The following is an 18,594-nucleotide window of genomic DNA, read 5'->3' on the forward strand; positions in this document are numbered from 1 at the left end:
TGACTTTCCCTCCCCTTGGCCTTCCTGCATCCTCATCAGTGGGCCACACTGCTCAGCCCTGCAAGCTCGCAGACACCCATTTCCCCTCCCCTCGGACGTGAGGTCTCTGTCCTCCCTCTCATCAAGAGTTCCTGGGAGGCCCCGGGCCCCACCTCTGGCTCCCTTCTCCAAGAGCCAAGGTGCAGAGTTGCACCCCCCTTGCACACTCCCTCCTGCCCCTGCTCATTGGCTCATCAAGTCAACCTCGCCCTGAAGCCAAGGGTGAGAACTCAGCAGGCAGGAGCACAGGTCTGGCTTGCCAGCCAGCCAGCCTAGAGAAGGGGAGGCAGCCACGGCTCTGGAGAAGTCTGCAGCTCAGACAACAGAGGTCACGGCCACTCCAGACCTGCCACGTCCTGCTCCTTCTCCTGATGACTTACCATCAGATCTCTAGGTCTTGGCACCACAAAGCTGTTGCAGGCTTTTCCTCGGTTTCTGGGTTTGCTTGATCCCAGACCTAAAGCCAGGGTCTTGCTGGTGGAGCCCACCCCAGGGTTCCACCCATCATCAGCGGGACTCTGGCTTTTAAGTCTAAAAATGGTGTGGGGGGTGAAATATGGGTCAGGATCACAAAATAGGGAGAGGTCAATTGTGGCCCAGCTTTTCCCCATGGAGCTGCAAGCTGCTGTCTTAACCCCCACAATCCTCCAGTCTTGCCCCTCTCTTCCTGGGACTGACCTTGCTTTGCCCCCTCCTTCCCTTTTACCCCAAACCACTGCTAAGTGAGGTTATGTCCTATGCTCCTTCATTACAGGGACTCCTATTCTCCAAGTTGGTGTCCTTTCCCTTGACCTTTGACCCCCAACACATTCACATCCTGTGAAGTCACTCTCTGAAGTCGAGGGGGATAACTGATTCTCAAGATGGGCAAAGTAGGGGTCCAATGCCACGTTTGAGCCCTGAGACCACCCCGCCCCTGCCCCTGAAGCCTCAATCCCAGCATGTTAAGTCAGAACTTCTGCTGTCCTCTGAGCAAGCCTGCAGGGCCAGGGCATCCTCAGTCACAGCCGGTGACAAGTCCTTGCCTGACAGGCACTGAATCAATTCCACAACCTAAACTTCTATGTCATCAAACATGGAGGCCCCTGTGCATAAGCTATACAGGATCTTCTTGTATTTTTCTTCCTTTGAGGGAATAGAGAGGCTAAAGTGTTTTGGTGGGTGGTGATTTTGTTGTTGTTTGGGGGTTTGTTTGTTTTTTTGTTTTTGCTAATTTGGCCCCACCGTGCTAAGAAGCCATGCTAACCAGAGGCAGGAGGAGGAGCCCAGGAGAGCCTGGGGTTGCTGCGCCCAGACCCCACCACCCACGTTCTCCTCTCCCCCTGTCCCAGCTGTTTCCTTTGGCTCCCACCTCAGGATCTGAGTGGGGAGGGATGGGGGAGGGAGTTTCCCACTGCACCAAGAGGCACGGCTCCGAGGCCTGAAGCTCTGAACAGTCTCTGCCATCCTTTATCAGGCCCAGACGCCTACCGCCTAGGGAGGGCGGGATGGCTGCAGAGTGCAAGCCTTCCACCTGTGGCCTCGGCAGCTGCACCCCAGGATGTGGAAGCCTGGAGTTGGGCTGAAGGCTTAATTTCTACCCTGACTTCTCCAGTGAGGATCTGAGTAGGCGCCATGCGGAAATGCCCACAAAACATCTGCAACCCTCAGGTCCATTGATGGAAAAAAGTGGCCAAGAGAGACAGGACCTTCCCTGCGCGCTGCCGCGTCCTGGGAGGGGGCCACCTCCGCAGACCAAGACACATAGCCTCATGGCCGGGAGAGTTTCGCTCGGGTGCCAGCGTTCTCCAACCCAGAGTCAGATGCCAGAGCTCTCCATTCCTTCCCTGCTCCCCACCTCCCAGCAATCGTCCGCCTCCTGCCCTGTTTGGAACTGGGGACCCCCGCAGGGGTCCCTGTCCTGATCCACAAGGCCCCCCTCCTCTCTTGCTGAGCTGTGTTGGCTGGTGAGAACAGCCCTGCCCTTAGGGTCCTGGTTACGCGGGTCCCCTTGTCCCTGGGAGGTGGAGGGGGCGATGCAGAAGAGCAGAGGGGCGAAGGCGAGTGGGGAGAACAGCAGCGGGATCAGGAGAGGGTGGCAGCGTCTCAGACCACAGCCGAGGAGGAAGATGGGGACGACGAGGAGGCCGCAGAAGAGGACGGTGAGGACGGACTGTTCCAGAACAGCCACCGCCGCTTGGGCTGCCGTTTCAGGTGGAGATAGTCCTCCTTCTCACGTTCCTTCCGTGCCCGCTGGTAGTGATCTTCTTCCTTTAGGTACCAGACAGGCGGCCACCGGTGCTTCTCAAAATACTCCTGGTTTTCTGGAGCAGAACAGTAGGGCCGTAGTTAGAGGGCAGGAGAAGGGGAGAGAGGAGGGCTGGGGCATGGAGGGTGTCCAAGGGATGCCCGCAGCGGCCCCCACACTGCCATGGGGACTTGCAGCGGCCCCCATCCAGGTATCAGCCCTGCCTTCAGAGCCCCCAGTGCAGGTGCAGGGCTTCCTGAAGAAAGTCAATGCCAGCAGTGGGGCCGACAGCGTTGGGAAAAGGTCCTTCCACTATGCTGCACTTTAAAGGCAGAGGGCACACCCAGATGGGCTTCACATGCCCTGGCAATGAACTAGGCTGGGACGGAGCACGAGGAGGGAGGAGGGCAGCAGGGTGCTGGGCATGGCACAGGCAGTTGGTGGAGCTGGGTTCTGAGGGAAGCATCGGGAGGGAGGGCTGCAGGAGTACAAAGAGGGTCAGCCTTTAAAGGAAAGGCTAGGCTGAGGGGTTCAGACTGATCCTGGAAGGCGTGAGGGGGCATGCAAGGTTTAGACCAGGGCAGTGATGTGGTTGGAGCTGTGCCCTACACAGAAAATGCCACAAGGGTGCAAAGGAGAGACCAAGGGTAGGAGGACGGGAGGGTGCAGGGACAGCCTGGCAGCAGGGAGGAGGGCACCACAGCGTGGAGGGTGCCCAGTGGAGACCTGAAGAAATGGCTGGCAGGAACCTGGGGAGGCCAAAACATCTCTCCCCGGGGCTCGGGCAATTCCTTTCAGGCGCCAGGACTTCGAGACATTCATTAAGCAGAGGTAGGACCGCAGGGACCTCAGAGGATACCAGGACCTGTGTTGTCCAAGCTGTGCCCTTTCTAAGTTGTGAAATCAACGTGGTGGGTCATGAGCAGCATTTAAAAACAATTTGTATAGTTTTTTATATGTGTACCAGCTCCCAACATAAAATGCATTTCTTATTGTGGAGTCTTGTCTGAAAAATACCAACTCTGGAAAAAAAAAAAATCAAGTCTGAAATACCAAAATACCAAAACAACTAAAAAACACACAAAAAAACCCAAGTCTGAAAAACACCAAAAGTCCAACACCCTCTTTGTACTCGTGAGAAATAGAAGCCCAGAGAAGTTAAGTGAATTGCTCGACGTCCCCAGCTGCCCTGCCCTTTGCCTGGGCTTCCCTCTGCTTGGCTGGATACACCTTTGCAGGCTGCTCCCCACCCGCAAGGTCAAGTTCAGCCCAAGGATCTTTGGCAGCCGTCAGATGCCCTCGGGTCGAGTCAGAGATCTGGACCCAGGTTGAAGCCCCTTCAGCAGACGGGTGGAGCAAAGGTCCTGTGGGAGATGCTTACCTGGGGACATGGCCTTCATGTCTCGCGGGAACTTGCGGCACACGTTGTTGTAATTGGTGCAGATGTGGTGAAGACACCAGTCCGCCAACTGGTACGCACAGTGGAACTGGGGACAAACAGGAGAGCATCTGTGCTGGAACCCCAGGGCAGGGTCTGCACAGACACCTAGTGCTGTCTTCAGAGACACAGCTTTGGTGTAGACAGGCAATGGCCCTGCAGTTGTAAAGGGCCCATCTCGAGAGGCAAACCCACGCAAAAGTGTAAGAAAACATTTACTTTGCTCTTTGGCACCACCACCACCATCACGTCACCTCTGTCCTGCCCCCAGCATCCAGGACATCCACAGCTGTGTGTGGTGCCTTCCTACCGTGTCCGTCCTCCTTAGATCCCACCCCAGAGATGCCCCCCTCCTCCCGTCAGGGACCAAAGCAGTCTCCACTAAGGTGTAGACACCCAGGCTTAGAGAGCTGACCTTCCCAGCTGCATCTAAATGCCTCACAGCCACAACTCCAACTTCATCAACTAACTTCTGGTGGTAGAATTTTACACTCAGAGGGCCGATGTGGGAGATTTCGCTTGTTTGCATGGGGATGAGGAGGTGGGCAGCTAATATTAGAGGAAGGGTCCTCAATGACCGAAGGCAGGCTGAAACCATGTCTACACGTGAGACTGGGCTTCCTTCCCCTGCCTTATGGTTGCACGATGCCTCAGTCCCTTCCCGCCATGGCCAGCCTCTCCTCTCGGCATGTCAGAGTGTATCCTCTTGCAGGAAGGATGAGACGGGCTCTGCCGAATCAGGGAACCAAGTCTAAAAATGGGCTCCCTTCCTGCCCACCGCCTCCCAGGCTTCCCCAGTCGCTGCCAATGAGCATACAGAGCCCAGAGTCAAGAATGTTGGAGAGATCCCTTCCCCAGCCGTCATACCTGAGCCAGTTCGAGGAACACAAGGACATCTCCATCAATGTCCACCATCATCTGAGTTGCTTCCATCAGCCCGGTCACTGTGTACTGCTCTGTGACACACACAGCCAGGAATTAGCCGAAGAACCACATGAATGGATATGTACTCATTTATACCCCCCGGCAGGGACCCCACTGCAGGGCAAAGAGAGATGAGGCCAGGTGGAAGTCCCAACAGGCCGAGAAAGGCCATAGCCAATTTAAGTCTGCTCCCACCAGTGAGGAAATTGGGATTACAGCAAGACTTTCCCAGTGCAGTGCGGATGGGGAGTGAAGGTGGATGTCAGGATCATGTAAGAGAATTGTTCAAACTACGTATGTCGCACCCAGTAGTCTGATATATGTAGGGTAAAAGCCCCCAGTGGAACCAGCCATTGACACGGACGGGAGACGGCAGTAAGTCTCAGAGTTCTCTCTTTTGCCAAGAACTACAAATTAGAACTATGGATTAAACCTAAGTGTTTGTATTAATTTAGATTTTAGAACAAATTGTGTACTAACCTTACATTTTATGTTAAAACATTTACATTGAAAAAGTAAACACTATTAATCCTGAAGTTTAACTGTATCAGTATAGACTCATGAGGTATCTTTAAAATATACTTCCCAGCTCAGTCCATGGAAAAAACCTAGAAACAAGAGCTCGAAATGATACATTGGTAATGGGCATCCCTCATGCACAGATTATAGCCTGGAAATACCATTTCCTATAAGAAGCAGACTTCTTAGAGAAATGGCTGATTCCAGGTCCAGGGCAGGAAATGTACAAAACGAACCTGGAACATCTTGTCATTCCACATAACCAGAAAGCTCACTCCGATGCCAACTTGAAGAGATCCCTGCTGGCAAAAGGTGCGGTGCAGTACTTTAGCGTTAATAAAGTAACTGCAATTATTTGAAACCGATCAAGTACATTCAAATCTAAAAGTTGGTAATAATCCTTCAAAATAAAAACTAACGGGGCACTCTCCAAAGGTGATGGGAACCAAATGTATCTTGAAATCTGGTCAGTGAAGAGGAAACAGTCAAACATACACCTGCCCCTCCTGTATGAAACCATACTACTCGGAAAAAGTAGGAGGGAAGCTTCTCTCCTTTTAGAAGGATTCCAACAGATAAAGAAGGAATGCCTGAATTGGAATATTACCATTTCACAACACCTAATAAATCAGCGGACCCATTGACACTCAGTGGCTGCTAACATCGCAAAAAGAGAGAGAGCTTCTTGATGAGAAACAGAAATGGGGCACCTGGCTGGCTCAGTCAGTGGAGCATGTGACTCTTGATCTTGGGGTTGTGAGTTCGAACGCCACGTTGGGTGTAGAGATTACTTAAAAATAAAATCTTAACAAACAGACAAAACAAAAACAACCTATGAAGTAGTCTTAGCAAAAGAAAATTGAATACGAATCTGATCTAGCCTGTAGAACCAATGACCAATCAGTGAAATCTAGATTTTCTAGAACATCAGTGGGCTTTTCCCAATAGATAAGTTGCAAGGGGGGAAAAAAATCATGGACAAGGAACCTCTAGATTAGAAGAAACTTAAAAGGCATATAAAAAATAAGACCATGCTATAGTGTTTAAGGGTGCACACTTAGAAGATAAAACTATGAAGAGTAAGGCAGTGAGGCCATAAAAAATACCCTACAAAAGACTGATAGGTAAAGTGTTACTCCTGAGGAGGGAGAAGGACCCGGCACTCGGGTGGACAGGCAGGGGGCTTCTGCTGTGGCTGGCAAGGGCCTAGCTCCTGATATGGGTCATTTGAGTCTATAATAATTCATGAAGCTAAACATATAGTTCATGTATTTGTGTTATACTGAACAATAAGAAGTTTTAAGCTTGAATTAATAACTTCATAGAAAGCATACTTCATGAAACATAAAGCATCACCAACTGTACCACATTCAACACTTGCTGCTAATCCGTGACAAGTACATACACAACACATGCTTGTATGTTTTGTAGTGTTTATGGGCCATTTCCCAGGACGAGTCATTCAACGGTATTTTCTACAAGCCTTTCCATGTGGCAGTGCAGTGTAACATTTTTGATGGCTCACTTGTTTCTGATTGCCCACCATGATAAGGCAAACTTACAGAAATATCTTTACACATATTTTGCCTTTGGGTCATTTCTTTGGAGATAGTCTTTCAAAAAAGTTGAATTACTCGGTCCAAGAGTTCGGGAGCTGTCTGTGCTCTGTGAAGACCACACCTCTTTTCACAGGCAGTCCTGGTGGACTTACTGTTTCAGCTGTGATCTTTAGAAGCCTCTCTCTTGCTCCCCACCCGAAAGCCCTCTGTGTCTCCAACTAGGCTCCCAACTAACATTCCAATTCTTTTTTTTTTTTTTAACGTTTATTTATCATTGAGAGACAGAGAGAGACAGACCATGAGCAGGGGAGGGGCAGAGAGAGAGGGAGACACAGAATCTGAAGCAGGCTCCAGGCTCTGAACTGTCAGCACAGAGCCCGATGTGGGGCTCGAACTCACGAACCGCGAGATCATGACCTGAGCCGAAGTCGGACGCTTAACCGACTGAGCCACCCAGGCGCCCCTAACATTCCAATTCTGATCGGCGACTTCTTCCTTCTTCCTACGACCAAGCCCCATCTTATTTATAACTAATTTCTCATCACGGTTTTGCCGTTTTCCTCATCTGTAAGTCCCAGTCTTCATCACCTGTACAGTGCCCCAGCAGCTCTAATGCTAGGTCCTTCCCTTAGTCTCAGCTCAATATCTTAGGCCCTGCTCTCTGCCCCCTGACCTGCCCAAGAACATGAACCCCGATATCAACACCAGCACAGGCACCAACACCAACACCAACACAGCACAAATGCCAGTTCCAACCTCAACGGGAGCCTTCTGCCTGCTTGCATCACTGGCCCCAGACCCCCTTCATCTGGACCATTCCTGTCCTGCAGCCCCTGGGCCCCCAACAGCCTGCTGCTCAGTGTCCCTGTTGCCTCAGGCCCTGCTCCATCCCGAGGACCTCTGCATTTGGCCTTCTCTAAAAGCTGAGCTCTCATGATCTTTTCAAGGAACTAGGCAGGTCAATGTTTATTGTCTGTTTCTGGAAGAAGAACCAGAAAGCGAAGGTGGAAGAGAAGGAGGAGGAAGAGAAGAAGGAAGAGAAGAGAAAAGAAAGAAGGCAGAGGAGGAGGAGAAGGACCCAAGAGGGGATGGGGAGTGAGGAACTGCGTTCTATTCCTCTTGACTTGAGCTTGCCAGAGTGAGACCCAGCTGGGAGAACACCAGGCGCTGTCATCTGCCGGAGACAAGACGGTTGGGCCCAAAACCCTTCGCGGAGAGCCTACAACGTGACACCACCAAGCACGTCTCTCTCACTTCTTTACATCTGTGTCCTCTCCAAACCCCAATACGCATCGACATATTTCACTGGGTGTAAACACATTCCCTTGGTGCTAGCAGCCTGTCCCTTGGGAGGAGACAGGTGAGAGAAGAAATAATGACTTCTGGGGGTTTCCCTGGCTTCTCCCCCAGGGAGATCCTCACGTACCTGTGAGGGCAACCAAGTGTGGCAGGCAGAGGCGGTTGGCCAAGATGATGAGCTTCATGTCGTCCAGGTCGGGACTGGAGGTGAACATGCCTGTGTAGAGGTATTCCAGCACTGCCCTCATGCAGCTCTTGCTTGTGTAAGGAAACACCACCTGCAGGGGGAAGGAAGACAGAGAGCCTCAGTGAGGTCCAGCTTTTGGGAAGGAGGAACTCAGGTCTGAGAAACTCAAAAGGCCCTGGTCCTCACGGGCCGGGCTCCCCCAGACTGGCCAGCCATCCCGCTGCTGCCCCTGTACCGACTCGGGAAGCCCTCAAAGGCCTGCATCCCAGAGCAAAACCCTGCATGGAGCCCATGTGCTGACAGCACCAGTGAGCAGGGCTCTGACAGCTTTTAACGGGACCTAGATTCTCACTGGCATGCTTCCAAAGCCATGCTGGCTTGGAAGGTGTTTGAAGGAATCCTTCCTTTCACCTGAACCCACACCCCAGCCCCTCCTGGCCTTGCAGAGGGCAGTGCGAGTGGGATCGGCTTCTCTCTGGCTGCCTGAAGAGGCTGCTTTGGGCCCCTGGGATCTCTTCAGAGCAGTGCTGCAACAAAAACTGCTTTCTCATCAGGCACAAGTCTCCCCAGGCGGCGTGCAAATCGTCTGGAGCTTTGAAGCTGCTTCTATGGTACCCAGAAGTGCGCAGGGCTGGCCGCCCCTGGGGCTCCGGGGAGCGCCTGGTCTCACACTCACAGAAGCCAATCCCACTCACACTTCAAGGTTCAGAGACCAACTCACATCTCAATCCCTCCACTTAGCCTTCCGGAAGGGCTTCCTTCCCAGAAATGTTAAGAAATTCCTATTCTGTGTCACAGGATGCTATGCTGTGTTAGTCCTAGCGCAGTCTTTCGCTCAAGTGTTTGGTGAGCTCTACTGAGGGACCAGTGTGGATGGGGGGTAGGGTGGGGTGGGGACGATTTGGCGCAAGTGCAAGACCCGGTCCCCACACTTGAAAGAAATCCCAGACCAGTCGAGAAAACTGTGTGGATACTCCGAACCTCGTGCGGTTGCACAAACTTGTACCTTGTTAACTGCGAGGCTGAGTGATGGACAATTAACGGTACGGGAGCTTAAAGAAAATAGAGAAGGGGCTCCTGGGTGGCTGAGTCGGTGAAGCGTCCAACTTTGGCTCAGGTCATGATCTCACCGTTTGTGAGTTCGAGCCCCACATGGGCTCTCTGCTGTCAAGACGGAGCCTGCTTCAGTTTCTCTGTCCCCCCCCTCTCTGCCCCTCCCCTGCTCTCTCACACGCGTGCTCTCTCCCTCTTCTCTCTCAAAAATAAAAAAATAAACCTTAAAAAAAATAATGGATTCATTTTAGGACACACAGAACTTTTTCCAGTTGGTTCACATGTGTTAGGGAGAAAGCAAAATACAATGTATAGAGCCAAGGAATTGGAAGTCTCAAAGTCCGAACCTCTCCTTTCTACTTATGTAACTTTGTACCAGACTCTGAACTCCTCAAGGGCCTCACTTTCCCTATAAAGTGGGAACACTATGCCATATGTGTGAGGTGATACAGGAGATAATGTATCAAAAGTGCCTTCTAAACCATAGAGTGAAGATGTTACTATAATTCTTGGCTATGGGAACCATCTCATCATAAACGTCTCTGGAGTTGGTCACTCAGCGGTTAGCAAGCACACAGTCGGTGCTGAAGAAAGTACCAATAAATAGCAGCTGCCTCAGGTGCGAAGTGTGTAGGTCTGGCTCTCCCTCCCACCCAGTCCCATCCTGGCCTTACCTCCCTGGTGGAACTCTCCACAAATGGCCCCCCAAACATGGCAGCCATCCAGTCACAGCTGGAAATCAACAGGGGCTTATGGGCGCTGATGGTGCCATCATCCAGGATGAAAGTCACATCTGTCCAGGAGGAGAAGAGGCATCACGTGAGGATGTGGTGAAAGAATGTGGGACAACCAACCCCAAAGATTGCCACCGTGCCCAGACAACCCACTTCCTTCCGAAGCCACGGCTGTGGAGTGCTACGTGACCAAGCTCTCAGGCTTAGGGGACTAGGCTTCAGGAGCAGAGCCACCACAGCTCCAGGACATCAGCAGCTGAGATGAATGACTCAGAATGCTAATCAGACCAACCTGGACTCTTGAGAAGGCAAACTAGAGGGAACTTCCCTGCCTTCTGGCAGTCAGTTCCTAAGCACAATCCGTACCTGAGAAGGTGCCCTTTGCCAAGCACTCCTTAACCCGGTTGGTCCGACGGACATGGAAGGCCTTAGTGATCTCTTGGTTCATGAAGGCCTCATTGTTGAGAATGTTGGCCACCATCATGCGTAAATCAAAGACCTCAAGCAGTTCAGCAATGTGGGCGATGTGCATGAGGTCCCGCTCGTTCTCATCCAGCTCCCCGGTGTACAGGTACTTGAGAACAGCCCGGAAGGGCCCCGGCTGGATGGAGTTGTCCATTTTTACCACCACCATCAGCCGGGATTTGTAGGTCAGAGGATCTTCAGCCATCTCTTCCTGGATGCTTACAAAAGCTCGGCTCCAGGAAGACAGTACTCGACCCCTCCCTGGCAGATACCCTGTTCCATTGCCCCGCAAGATCCCATCGCTGGTTGAGGCGCGGAGCCCAGCAGGACCCGAGCCCCCGCCCTCCTCCACGCTCTCGCATACGTCAAAGCTGGCCGCCCGAAGCAGGAAGTCCCGGCCATGGTGGTGGTGGTGGTGATGGTGGTAGTGGTGATCAGGATGACCCCGGTGGTCCTCTGGGCGGGGGCCCCCTGGCCCCGAGGGGCCCCCCAGCTCCCCCTCACTCAGGTCCATGAGGAACAGGTCGTAGAACTTGGAGGAGGAGGTGGAGAGGTAGATCTTGTGGGCAAAGATGCGCACCCGCTCCTGCAGCACCAGTATGACATCCGCGCACAGCGGGTCCTCCAGGAGGTGGGCGGGGCACTCCTCGCTGCTGGAGGGGGGATCTGGCACCACGATGATGGGGGGAGGCGGCTTGGGAGGCAAGAAGGGCGCCTGCAGCAGAGGCCGCTGCACATTGCGGAGGTGGGATTTCCAGAACTGCAGGTGCCGGCGGGAGATGAGTGCGGCGCGGATGGCGTTGTCAAAGACGTCCTTGATGCCGAACTGGGCCACCACGCTGGTCTCGTAGTAGGGGATGCCCAGCTCCTTGGCTACCTCCCGACCCTTCTCTGGGGGAAGGATCTCATTGGGCTTGATGGGCCTGGGAGGTTCAAGAAGGAAAACTAAACATGTTGGTGGGGGAAGAGAGGAGGGGCGGGGCAGGGAGAGGCAGCTCTCCAGAGCCTGCCTGTTCTCCAGGGGGCTGGAGATTCTCTACACAAGATCTGTCTCTGCCCCACTCCTGCCCTTTCCTCCTCTGTCTAGTCAAATCTTACTAGTCCTTCAAGTCCCCTTCCAATCCCCTCTTCTTGCAGGACTTCTGCCAGAGCCCCCGTCCCACCCGCTGCCAGAAACTTCTGGCAATGAGCATGCAATGTTCCACATTGGTTTTTAACATGTTCAAACATCGAGTTCATCTCTCAGCATGATCATAAGTCCCTTTCATGCAAAGACTACCTCTTTTTCACCTTCTCTCCCATAGTGCTTAGCCCAGTATTACCCACACAAGGTATAAGAGATGAATGAATAAATGAATGGATGGATGAATGAATGAATAAATGAATGGGAACTCTTTCTGGCCCCCTATATGGCTTGCTTCAAACGGAGGGTAAGGTGTGAGGCTGAGTGGATTCCATCAGAGCTGAACTTGGAGCCATGGAGATGCACCCCCTCCCTCTGTCTTCCTCTTCCCCCTCCCTGGGCACCCACACCCCTCACCTAGCCAAGGGTCGCCTGGCCCTATTGACAGCCTCCAGGTCAGCATAGCGCAGGTCCAGCTGGCAGCCCACCAAGATGACAGGTGCTCGGGGGCAGAAGTGCTTGATTTCTGGGTACCACATGGTCTTGACATGGTGGAGGGAATTGGGGTTGGCAATGGAGAAGCACAGAACCACCACATCGGATCTGGGGGCGGCAGAGTGAGGTTATGGGTAGAGAAAGCTAGTGGTAGGTTACCTGCTCCTGGAAAAAGGGAGAACACACAACCCACCCCACCGCTATGCTACAGTCCCACATCTGCCATATGTATCTGCTCACATGACTTTACACAGAATGCTTAGCATTTTAGAGCTTTCAAAAACCCTCGTTTTGACCTCACAGCTATCTTACAGTTTAGAAATTACCATTTCACAAACCATGGCTGAGAAAATCATTTAGAACAGTTCCCCTAATTGCTCATAGTCACAGAGCTGATAGGTAGCAGGGCTCAGAGTCTAACCTGGCCTCCTGACTCCAAACCCAGCTCCTTCCACCACCCCGGGCTGCCTCCCCTGTGAGGGTTTGCCATGCTGTTTTCTCTGCTCCCTCCTCCCAGGTTAAATTTCACAGTGTTGCTCCCTCCTTGGGAAAGCAGAGAAAACCTACCCACTTGGCTTCCTGTAGGCAACCAGAGGCCTTACCTACCTCCCATAAGCAAAGCGGCGGTCTTTGTGGTGGTCTCCAAAGGTGTCCCAGAGGCGGAGGGAGACGCTGACATCATCTACCACATCTCTGGAGCGTTCCAGGACCTGTGGGGTGGGCCAGGGGAGAGGAGTGGGAATCGAGGGCAATAGTTCTAGGGGCCCCCACAAGTCAGCTCAGGCTGGTGCCAACTCAGCCCTGAGGGTCCCAGACAGCATGGGGGTGGAGGGACAGAGCTAATACCTCTGTCTGTGTGTCCTGCCCAGCACTATATCCAGGGGCTACCTCTGCAGACTCAATGGCAAGAGCGGCCTCTAAGCCGGCCAGCCGGGAAGGGACTCTAAGAGGGCCGACTGTCATGGTGTGGAAGGGGGCCTGCCCCATTCCCAGCTTTAGCTGCAAATAACAAGCCTCTGATTTTAGTCTTGGCCAACAGCTTCTCTCTTCCTCTCTGCCCTCAGCCCTCCAACGCCTCCCTCCCCTCAGTGCTCCCCATTACTGGGGGCTGTGATTATACAAGATGCTGCGTCCCAGGCAAAGCTTGGGTCTTAGGCACCAGCCTGGCCACACAAACCCCAGATGGTTAAGGATCCCTTCGCTGGGGTGGGCTCACCTCAGACCTTTCTCCAGGGGCTCCTTCCTCTTCAGCTGCCTCCACCCCATCCCCGGGGGCCTCCGTGAGCTGAGCACAGGCCCGGCCGAGTTTGGAGACACTGAGCCATGGTTTGGGAAGAAGCCCAGATACGCAGGGTGGGACCCCCAGCCAAGTGGTTGCAGCCTTACCTCCTGGCACACCCGATACTGGTCGATGGCCCAAACCGTGGGCACATGGGTGGCAAGCAGCTGGTACTGGGTGAGCGTGGCATTGCAGGCCCGGGCACAGATGAGCCTGGTCTTGCCCACCGCGTTGTCTCCCACCACAACGCACTTGATGGTCTCTACGTTTGGCCTTTCATAATCCATGTCAGAATCCATTAATTGGGACCTGAGGAACAGGAGCATAGTGGTCAAGGTGGCTCCACACACCAGCCCCCTGAGGGCCAGGGCCAGCGGCTCTCCTCAGCCGGGACCGGCCCCTCTGCCAGCATTTGAGCAGAGAGGGAGAGAAAGGAGCAGGCAGCCATCTGGGCAATAGTTCTGTGGGGCCTAAGAAACGGGGGGCCCATTCAGGCCGAGAGGAGTGGTTCCACCACATGAACCACTGGTCTGCCTCCTGTTGCCACCATCCTCCCGCTGGGCTCCTGGCTGGGGGAGGCCTGTGAGAGAACCCTAGGCAGAACCTGCCTCGGGCCTGTCCCCACTCTCCCAGGAAGAGGAGAGTCCGCCTGGGAAGCGCACTCATCATCCGCTCTCCTCCTCTAGGCAGCAGAACAACAAACAGCTGAGAGAGGCAGAGTCCAGGCCAGGTCCCCACCCCTTCCCAGCATGCCTGAGGGTAGGGCCACTTTAAAATTTAATGGACTTGTCAAAGCTGGGTGGCAGCTCTCCTGGCCTCCACTTTTGCCTGTCTCCCTCCCTGGTGGTAGATTTTCAAACCCTGGCTTGTCTGTGGCTCCCCTTCAACGCTAGTCCTCAGCCTCTTTCAGGGAGATGCCAGAGTTTTTCTTCCCAGTCCCTCTGGGTTGAAGAGGCTCCTGGACGCACCTGGGCAGCCCGTGGGCCTCCCCTCCCCTCCTCTGGGCCTGTCATGTTGCCTGGATGGCTCGCGCGGCTGCAGGCCCAGTTTTGAGATGGCAGAGGGGATAAACATGGGCCTGTGACTGTATACTCCATGGTCAGGGGGCCTGGCCACCCGTACTCAGGTGTGCCCTGTAAGCACCTGCAGGCAGCCTCAGGGAAAGGGAGATACACCCCCTTCCACACTCCCCATTCCTAGAGAGGAGGGCTCTCAGGCTGGAAGCCCCCAGACAGCTGGCGCTCCTGGAAGGGTGCTCGCTCAGTTGGCTGCATGGGTGATGGGACTGCTGGGAGATGCAGAGGACCAGAAACTTGGACCGGAATGTCCAAGCAAATGCTTGCCTCGGTTTCCTTCTGTGTTGGGCACAGAGGGAGGGCTTATCCACCCACAGAGAGGGATGGCTCAAATTAACAAACAGAATGCCCTTTGGTAGTCGAAGTGTCATATCAGTGTTTAAAAGCTGTCACCAGGAAGGGCCCCTCAGCTTGAGGGCTTAGGGGGCTTTGGGTGGCAGTCGCCCAGTGGTATCTACTCTCCTGAAAGGGGAGAGGGGAGGGGGATGGGGTTGGGCAAGGCAGGCATTATTAGGAAACTCAGTTTCACCTAGGTCACTGGCCTGCTCACAGTCCCTGGGTGCACGAAGTCAGCCGGGGGCTGGAGCACACTGGAGGACTCCTTCCTAGGCCAAGGAAGGCTGAGCTCATAAGAGTCCTGGAGGCAGTCCAGGTGCCCTCACTGCTGAGCCATCCAGCAAGAGAGCAAGGCCACCAGCAGCAACAAAGCAGCTCCATTCCTGCCGGGCTGTAACTGGATGCCAGCCTGCAGGAATGCAGAACTGAAATATCCAAGTAACGATGGCAACTGGGATTTGCGCGAGTAGATACATCTCAGCAACCTAAGCAAAAAGTGCAGCAAGGACTTTTCAATGAGACAAGCACCCCCTCCTTCTTGGAATTTTACAGGAACTGGACTCTAAACAACAAGGGGTCTCCATGCAGTCCCTCCCCGCTCTCCAGAGCAGGATTCCTCCTGCCTCCTCTACCCACCTCACCCTCCTCAGGGGCAGCCGTTATTCTAACCACCACCTTGCCTCCGCCCTGCTCTCTCCTGAGCTGAGGACCAGGAACCCCACTTTGATGGTTCCTGGTCTCAAGTCAGACAACTGGGAAGGAATCATCCGGGCTGTAGTTTCTGTTCCATAAATTGAAGAACAAAACTGACCGAATCCCAAATACAAATACGATTAGCTGTAGGAGACTAAAACCCACTAGCCCATAGAACTTCCTTCTCAAATTTAGGTTCTGATGCCATGTGGGTGTGTAAGCAGAAGGGGGGATGGGGAGGCATGGAAGAGGGGCATCAGTTCTTCAATTCAGGAGCATCTGGAAGGCGAGGAGGATGCCAGAACACCAGCAGAGCAATGCAAGTTCAAAATCAGAGAGTTTATGATAAAAATACCCCTGCACACCTCATGCACCTCGAGGGTTAAGTAGGGGACAGCCAACCAACAAGTAGGAGAGGAACACTGCTGTGACTTTAGACAGCAGACCTGCTGGGTGCTACTCAGGCTGGACAGCCTCTCCTCATCCCTTCTTCAGCCGCTCTGCAGCCTTCCCCTGCTTGTCCTTGGACCTCCTCCTTATTTTTACCATTTTCACCCACTCCACCCCTGTCCTGACTGCGGGACTTCATTTCTAGGAAACTTCATACCTAGGAAAGGGCAAATCACTTCACTTCTCTAGGCATCAGTCTGCCCTTCTGGAAAATGGGTATGAGGGCTTTGGAAGAAAGTTTCCCAAATCGTGGTGAGTTCGTGCCAAGAGAGTCTGGGCAGAAAGGAGGTATTTGTCTTCTTATGTAATCTGGTATTATATAATGCTAGATTACATATCTATATATGTAATTCTCTCTCTTTTTAAGATACAGACTGGCCCAATTAAGCCAGCAGACAAAACTCTTAGTCGAATCAGGCCCGTCTTAAAGGCGGATCCTGCACTGGAGACAGCATGCCAAAGCCACCAGTAATGTAATTTTTTTTGCTCTAGAATATTGCTACTTTACTGTACCATTGCTGATGTATGATGATACAACCCATTCAATGAGCTTCTCAATTTCCGTTTCCCTGGCACTCTCCTTCAATGACTCTAGACTTTTCCACATCCTCATTCTTTCCGAGCCTCTAGACTAACCACCATAAACTATGGCTTCCTTGCCATCCAGCCCTGGGTATCACAACCCCCAATTCATTCCTCTCCTTCAGTGATCCCAGAATCACATAGATACTCCCTCCCCACCCTGTCCCATGATCCCTGTCCCTCTCTCCACAAACAGCCTCCTATCCACTGTTCTCCTAGATCTTTGTACTCAGGCCAGGCCAAAAGGCAAGGTGTGCTCAGATTAGCTACAACCCTCAGCGGCTCCCAGTCCCACCCCCACACCCCTACACACACTCTTTGCAGAGCCCAGAAAAGCCCCCCTTTCCCTCCCACAGCTGATAGGAGGCTTGTTCATCTGTAGCTGCCCTAGTCTGGTTGTCAAGGAAACAACAGAATCTCCCTGGGAGCCTGGCTTGTCTCCTAGCAACCAATATCCCACATCCTGCATCTTACAAAATGCAAAAGGGAGGAATATCCTGAAAATGAAGGTAAAAATCGAGGAGGATGGATAGGAAGGGAGAATCGGGAAGAGAAGACCAGAGAGGGTGGCCTTGGAATTAAAAGAGGCTGCCAGTGGGTTGCTGACATTGTAATATCGGGAAAGGTGGGGAGATGAATCCCTCCTGCAGATCCAATGGGCAGCAAGACTCAAAGGGATCTTGAATGATCGTATTAACAAAAACTGCAAACCTAAACACATGAAAAAGCCTTCTCCGACATCAACAAACAACGCTAAGCATCTCTCCCATAGTTTGCCAGAACTCTGATGCACAGACTGCAATGGAGTTGGGTTGAAAGAAACATGTCCGGAACGGCGAGCAAAACATCCAAATTCCATTGGTTTTTAACAGAAACATTTCCACCACTCTGGACCTTTTTTCCTGACACGCTGCTCTGCACACACACACGAAATAAAAATAATTTATTTTAAAAATGGGGAGAGGGGAAGGCCACGACACGCCAAGGCAATCAAGTCATCCGCCTTTCCCTAGAAAAGCCCGGAAAAGGTTAGTCCCACGCCCCCCGAGACCCCAACAGCCAAAGCTATACCGAAGGGGAGAAGGGGAGCGGAGGGAATGTCAGAAGGGAAGCAGATAGGGCCGGGAGGGCACAGGAGGGCGAAGCGGCGCGTTTCCAGGTAGCTTGCAACCCGGCCATAACAGAAATTAATCATTTACTTACACCACTACATGTGACGGGGTAATTTCTAGTGTAAGGAACACATCTCTTCCTGCTAAGCACGCTCATTTTAGTGAAATGTCTGGGGGTCACTCCGCGCGTGCAAGTTAGGACGATGCCGGCGCCGCCGCCGCCGCGCTGCTGCTGCTGCTGCTGCTGCTGCTGCTGCTGCTGCTGCTGCTGCTACAGGCTCCGGGCCCGGGTCGCGCTAGATCAGAAACTCTGACAGAGCAGCCCAGGCCGGACGGCGGGCCGGGAGCGGCCGCGCGCGCGGCACTGCAGCCATTGCCTCTTCCGGATCAGCATCTCCCCGCGCCCCGGGCGCCCAATGTCATGGAGGCACGCCGGAGTGGGCTGTGCGCGGCCGCTCAGACCTCGGGCGGTTGGGCCGCGCCGCCGCCGCGGGTCCTCTGGCTGCGGAGGCTGGAAGCGACGCGCAGTTGAGGAGAGGGGCGAGGCCGCCGCCGCTACGCGCCCGGCCCGCTCCGAAGGCGCGGCCGCGAAGACGCCTAGCGCTGCAGTCCCGGGGACCGCTCACGACCTCCTTTTTTCATTCACAAAAAAAGGAAAGGGAAAAAAAAAAAAAAAAGAAAGGGAGGAAGAGAAGGGGGAAAAAAATCGCACCCAGGGCGACGGCCGTGACAGGCTCCGCCCACCGCGGAGCTCGGTTGGTGGAAAGGGGTCTGGGGGCGGGGAGGGGGCGGGGAAAGAAGGGGATTGGGTGCCCTGCGGTCCCGCCCCCGGCCCCGCCCCGCGGGGGCCTCTCTCTCCCTCCCGCCCTCCCTCCCTTCCCCCCGCCCGGAGGCACGCGGCTGGGAGGGTCTCGGCTCACCACCGGTGGCGGTCTCCTCCCTCTACCTGGCAAGGGGCAATACCTCGCTGGACTCCCACGGGGTTTTCCCCTTTCCTCCGGGAG

General features: G+C 53.7%; 1 protein-coding gene across 2 annotated transcripts; it reads right to left on the reverse strand.

Moving 5' to 3' along the window:
- Positions 1 to 1,248: 1,248 nt before the first annotated feature.
- Positions 1,249 to 18,216, reverse strand: RHOBTB2 (Rho related BTB domain containing 2). 2 transcript variants are annotated; one of them, XM_030312394.2, is made up of 10 exons: positions 17,682 to 18,216; positions 13,449 to 13,650; positions 12,669 to 12,772; positions 11,985 to 12,170; positions 10,346 to 11,367; positions 9,920 to 10,038; positions 8,133 to 8,283; positions 4,572 to 4,660; positions 3,648 to 3,753; positions 1,249 to 2,342 (listed from the first exon to the last, which is right to left on the reverse strand). In XM_030312394.2, the coding sequence occupies exons 2-10, from the start codon at positions 13,638 to 13,640 to the stop codon at positions 2,125 to 2,127; spliced, it is 2,187 nt and encodes a 728-aa protein (XP_030168254.1). In that variant the 5' UTR covers positions 13,641 to 13,650; positions 17,682 to 18,216; the 3' UTR covers positions 1,249 to 2,124. The 2 variants fall into 2 exon arrangements, with proteins under 2 accessions (XP_030168254.1, XP_030168255.1); XM_030312395.2 differs by lacking the exons at positions 1,249 to 2,342; positions 3,648 to 3,753 and adding an exon at positions 3,764 to 4,433.
- Positions 18,217 to 18,594: the final 378 nt, after the last annotated feature.

Source organism: Lynx canadensis, chromosome B1, assembly GCF_007474595.2.
Source record: "Lynx canadensis isolate LIC74 chromosome B1, mLynCan4.pri.v2, whole genome shotgun sequence".
In the NCBI taxonomy this organism is placed as follows: Eukaryota; Metazoa; Chordata; class Mammalia; order Carnivora; family Felidae; genus Lynx; species Lynx canadensis.